Source organism: Mandrillus leucophaeus, unplaced genomic scaffold (genome assembly GCF_000951045.1).
Source record: "Mandrillus leucophaeus isolate KB7577 unplaced genomic scaffold, Mleu.le_1.0 Scaffold1025, whole genome shotgun sequence".
NCBI classification, from domain to species: Eukaryota; Metazoa; Chordata; class Mammalia; order Primates; family Cercopithecidae; genus Mandrillus; species Mandrillus leucophaeus.
This window is the reverse complement of record NW_012098377.1, coordinates 682,607-688,171: the sequence shown is the minus strand read 5'-3', so window position 1 is coordinate 688,171 and position 5,565 is coordinate 682,607. Positions and strand designations below refer to the sequence as shown.

Here is a 5,565-nt window from a genome sequence, read left to right as displayed (position 1 = left end):
AGACGGAGGTTGCAGTGAGCTGAGAAAGCGCCATTGCACTCCAGCCTGGGTGACAGAGCGAGGCTTCGTCTCAAAAAAAAAAATTAGCCAGGCATGGTGGAGTGCTCCTGTAATCATAGTTACTTGGGAAGCTGAGGCAGGAGAATAGCCTGAACCCAGGAAGCGAAGGTTGCAGTGGGCCGAGATTGTGCCACTGCACTCCAGGCTGTGCATCAGAGCAAGACTCTGCCTCAGGAAAAAAAAAAAAAAGAAAATACAGTCATTCATATGATGGAATATTATGTATGAACCTTTTCAAAGAAATAGAGTTACTTAGAGCTATATTATATGTACTGTTAATAAAGATCTTCAAAAATGTAGAATTAATTCCTTAATAACTTAAAGATCAAATTACCATATAATCCAGCAATTTTATTTTGGATATATATCCAAAAGAACCAAAAAGAGGCATTAAAAAAACTGGTACATGAATGTTCACAGTAGCACTAGTTACAATAGTAAAAAAGTGCAACCTGATATCCATTAACCGATAAATGGTTAAATAAAATGTGGTATATCCATACCAAGAAACATTAGCCACAAAAATGAATGATGCACCGACACATGCCACAATATGTATGTACCTTGAAAACATTATGCGAAGTGACACAAAAGTCACATACCATCTGATTCCATTTATATAAAATAGCTAGTAGAGGAAAATCCACAGAACAGACAGATTAGAAGTTGCCAGAACCTGGGAGAAAGGAAAATGGAGAGTAATTGCTCAATGTATACAGAGCTTCTTTTTGGGGTGGTGAAAATGCTGGAAATTAGTGGTGATAGTTGCACAACATTGTGAATAAGTACCTAAAGTCACCAATGGTAAATTTTATGTTATATGTATTTGAGCACAATAAAAAGATAAAAAGATTTAAACATATATACTGTTATATGTAAAAAACAAGTGCAAAATCAATTCCCTCAGTCTGACTCCTGAAGCAACTACTCTCTATAGTTTCTTTTCTTTTTTTTTTTGAGACAGAGTTTCACTCTTGTTGCCCAGGCTGGAGTGCAGTGGCACAATCTCAGCTCACTGCAATCTCCGCTTACCGGGTTCAAGTGATCTTCCTGCCTCAGCCTCCTGAGTAGCTGGGATTACAAGTACCCACCAACACGCCTGGCTAATTTTCTGTAGTTTTAGTAGAGATGGCGTTCCACCATGTTGGCCAGGCTGGTCCTGAACTCCTGACCTCAGGTGATCCACTCGCCTCAGCCTCTCAAAGTGCTGGGATTACAGGCATGGGCCACCGCGCCCAACATCTTAACAGTTTCTTAGTATTTCTCTAGATTGTCTGTATATACACAAGCATAACTGTATATGTATGTATGTATGTATCTGTATGTAAATTTTCATGCTCATATGTATATATGTATATCCCTCCCCAAAATGTTATAGTAGTTATTTAAAAAGACATCAGATGATCAGTCAGCTGCAATCATCTATGTGTGTTACGATGGGGCATTACTAAAATTTCCAAATGAGCTTTAATTCCCCAAATTATTAATGTACTTCTCCATATCACAGAATATATTCATGAGAAGTCAGTTAACATTACATTTAAAATTACTTCATCTAAGGATGGGCACAGTGGCTCATGCCTGTAATCCCAGCATTTTGGGAGGCCGAGGAGGGAGGATGGCTTGAACCCAGGAGTTCAAGACCAGCCTTGGCAACAAAGGGGGACCCTGCCTCTACAAAAAATTAACAAATTAGGGCCGGGCAGTGGCTCACACCTGTAATCCCAGCACTTTGGGAGGCTGAGTGGAGAGATCATGAGGTCAGGAGATCAAGACCATCCTGGCTAACACGGTGAAACCCTGTCTCTACTGAAAACACAAAAAATTAGCCAGGCGTGGTGGCGGGCACCTGTAGTCCCAGATACTCGGGAGGCTGAGGCAGGAGAATAACTTGAAGCCAGGAGGCAGAGGTTGCAGTGAGCCGAGATTATGCCACTGCACTCCAGCCTGGGCAAAAGTGTAAAACTCTGTCTCAAAAAAAAAAAAAAAAAAATTTGGTGTGGCACGTGCCTGTGGTCCCAGCTACTTGGGAGGCTGAGATGGGAGAATCACTTGACCCTGGTAGGTCAAGGCTTCGGTGAGCCATGATTCTGCCACTGCCCTCCATCCTGGGCAACAGAGTGAGACACTGTCTAAAAAAAAATAAACAAATAAATAAAATTACTTCATCTAATAGTAATTAAATTAAATGCTATCAGAAATATACAACCAAGCTGGGTATGGTGACATGCACCTGTAGTCCCAGATACTTTTGAGGCTGAGATAGAAGTACTGCTTAAGGCTAGGAGTTTAACACCGCCCAGGGCAAGAGAGCAAGACCCTGTCTCTGCAAAAATGAAAATAAATTAGCCAGGCATGGTGGCACATGCCTGTAGTCCAAGCTACTTAGGAGGCTGAGGTGGGAGGATCGCTTGAACCCAGGAGTTTGAGGTTATAATGAGCTATGATGGCACCACTGCACTCCAGCTTGGACCACAGAGCAAGATCTTGTCTCTTTAAAAAAAAAAAAAAAGAAAAGAAAAGTACAACCACAATTAATAAGGGGAACAAGAATGAAAGTTACCCCAAGATGATATACACTCATTCAACATTCAACAGATAACTATTGACTCCTTACTTGGTGGCAAGCACCATATACTACACATCTATTCCAAGGATTCTAGTCTTTCAATTATCTGAAGCAATAACTATTGATGGTTAATGAGATACACAGGAAGGAACAATTTCTTCAGGTCCTACGTGGTCTCACAACCTCTAGAGTCCATATACTAAAGAGTCTCCTAAAGTGATTTAGAAGAGTTAGGAAGTCCCTTAAGAACTTTAGTACCTGAAAATCACAGGTACAAGAGAATATCCAGTTCCCCAAAGAACTTCTACATGAGACCTATAAAAAAGATCCTTAAAGCAACTATGGTACTCTTTCCCGAGAAGGAAAATGAACTCATTGTATCCTACAGGCAGCCAAAGGCTTACTAAAACTTCTACACCTAACTTTTACAACTGATAGGTATAATTTCAACTTTTCTGACTACATTCCTTAGTTTATTAAGGCTTGTGATACTGTATGTCTTTATATATTATTTGGAAAATATTGTCAAGGAATAAAGGGGACCTAAGGAAAGGCAAAGGGAAGCCAAATAACTATAGCATGTTATAATCTGACCTTACCCATAACTAGGTAGAAAGGCTTTGGGAAATGTTTATTCTAGTTCAGTGGCCTTTTTTCTTTTTTTTTTGGATCATGCATCCTTGGTAAAATATTTTCAACCCCACATCCCCAAATATGGTATTTACCTACATAAATATGTCTATACTAATATGTTATGTACATTGTAAAATACATGCAAATTTTTAAATTAAAAAACGAGATAGGGCAGGGTGCAGTGGCTCATGACTGTAATCCTAGTACTCTGGGAGGCTGAGGCGGGCAGATCACTTGACTCCAGGAGTTCAAAACCAGTCTGGGCAATAAGGCAAATCCCGTTTCTACTACAAATACAAAAATTAGCCAGGCATGGTAGTGCATGCCTGTAGTTCCAGCTATTTGGGAGGCAGAGGTGAAAGGATAGCTTGAGCTGGGGAAGTGGAGGTTCCAGAGAGCTGAATCATGCCACTGCACTCACACCTGGGTGACAGAGTGAAACCCCGACTCAAAAAAAAAGAGAGAGATAGAAAATTTAGTATTTCAAATGTTATTGATGTAGAAAATCTTTTTATTATTAAAATTTATTTTAACAATGTATTTTTAGTGCAATGAATGTAAACTGAAATTTTTTCTTTCTTTTTTTTTCTTTTCTTTCCTTTTTTTTTTTTCAGAGACAGGGTCTCGATATGTTGCCCAGGCTGGAGTATGGTGGCTATTCACAATCACAATCCTAGTGCACTGCAGCCTTGAACACCTGGGCTGAAGTAATCCTTCTGCCTCAGCCTCCCACATAGCTGGGACTACAGTCATGAGCCACCACACCCAGCTAAAACTTTTTTTCTTATTCTTGGTTTAGAACTTTGCTAGATACCAAGAGGTAGGTATTATTTCTACTTTATAGATGAGAAAACTGAAGTTTGCGAGATTATATAATCTGACAAATGTCAGCACTATCATTGCAGAGCAGGGATGGAAACTTCTATCTGTGGAACTCTAAAGCCAATGCTCTTAACCAATATATTCTAAAAAAAAAAGAGGCAATCAGAGATAAATTTATTTTGAGGTATAAGTCAAAAACAAAGAATAACTCCTTCTGACCAATCTGAATAAATCTGAATTATTTGCTCATTTGATTCCTATTAATATAATCAGTTAAAATCCCTGAATGACTTTGGGTAAGTCATTTAACTTATTTCAATCTTAGTTTCCCAATATGTAAAATGAGAGACTTGGACAAGGTGATCTTTAAGGTGCTTTTCAGCATTAACATTCTAGGAGTCAAAAATGAAGAGCTAATAAGGCAAACATCTTTAAGCAGAATAAACAGACCTTTGCTGATCTCCACATTAGGAAGGTTGAAGATTTCAAGGTCCATCGTGGCTCCTTTAGTCCCTTCTGAGAGGTCTAAAAGGACCAGCCTGTCTGCAATGCCCTGTACAGTAAGAGAAAGAACATTACACTGAACATGGCCAGAGACTCAATTTAAATTCATTCAACAATGAGGACCAAAGGACAATAAACAGGCCTCCTACACTGTCTTTTAGTGTTAAGAAGAATAAGTAACACAGTAGCAGTAAAAGTGACATGCAAGCAAGAAATTATTAACTGTGGCCAGGCTTGATGGCCTGTAATCCTAGCACTTTGGGAGGCCAAGGCGGGTGGATCACCTGAGGTCAGGAGTTCAAGACCAGCCTGGCCAACATGGCGAAACCCCGTCTCTACTAAAAATACAAAAACCAGCCGAGCATGGTGGCACATGCTTATAATCCCAGCTACTCAGGAGGCTGAGGCAGGAGAACTGCTTGAACCCAGGACGAAGAGATTGCAGTGAGCCAAGATCGTGTCACTGCACTCCAGCCTGGGCGACAGAGCGAGACTCTATCTCAAAAAAAAAAAAAAAAAAAAAAAAAAAAAATTACGAACTTCAATAAGTAATCCTGTAGGCTTGACTACTAAAAGTTCTAACAGGGCTTAACTCACCAGTCACAGATTGCAGGTTTCTTTTGAGACGGAGTTTCACTCGTCGCCCAGGCTGGAGTGCAATGGTATGATCTCGGCTCACTGCAATCTCTGCCTCCTAGGTTCAAGTGATTTTCCTGCCTCAGCCTCCCAAGTAGATGGGATTACAGGCATGTACCACCATGCCCAGCTAATTTTGTATTTTTAGTAGAAACGGGGTATCACCATATTGACCAGGCTGGTCATGAACTCCTGACCTCAGGTGATGCCCTTGCCTTGGTCTCCCAAAGTGCTGGAAGTACAGGTGTGAGCCACTGCGCCCGACTCTGCAGGTTTTCTTTTCTTTTTTCTTTTTTTTTTTTTTGTTTTTTTTTTTTTTTCAGAGACAGGGTCTCGATATG

The 5,565-nt window shown here is 40.2% G+C and overlaps 1 protein-coding gene across 1 annotated transcript in view; it reads right to left on the bottom strand.

Moving 5' to 3' along the window:
• The window catches only part of UEVLD (UEV and lactate/malate dehyrogenase domains), a gene marked incomplete at its 3' end in the record, with an annotated part of 46,765 nt that overhangs the window by 11,331 nt on the left and 29,869 nt on the right, over nt 1-5,565 (bottom strand). Inside the window, exon 7 of the mRNA XM_011977394.1 lies at nt 4,535-4,637. Within this exon, the coding sequence (XP_011832784.1) occupies nt 4,535-4,637 (103 nt within the window). The remainder of the gene's footprint in view (nt 1-4,534; nt 4,638-5,565) is intronic.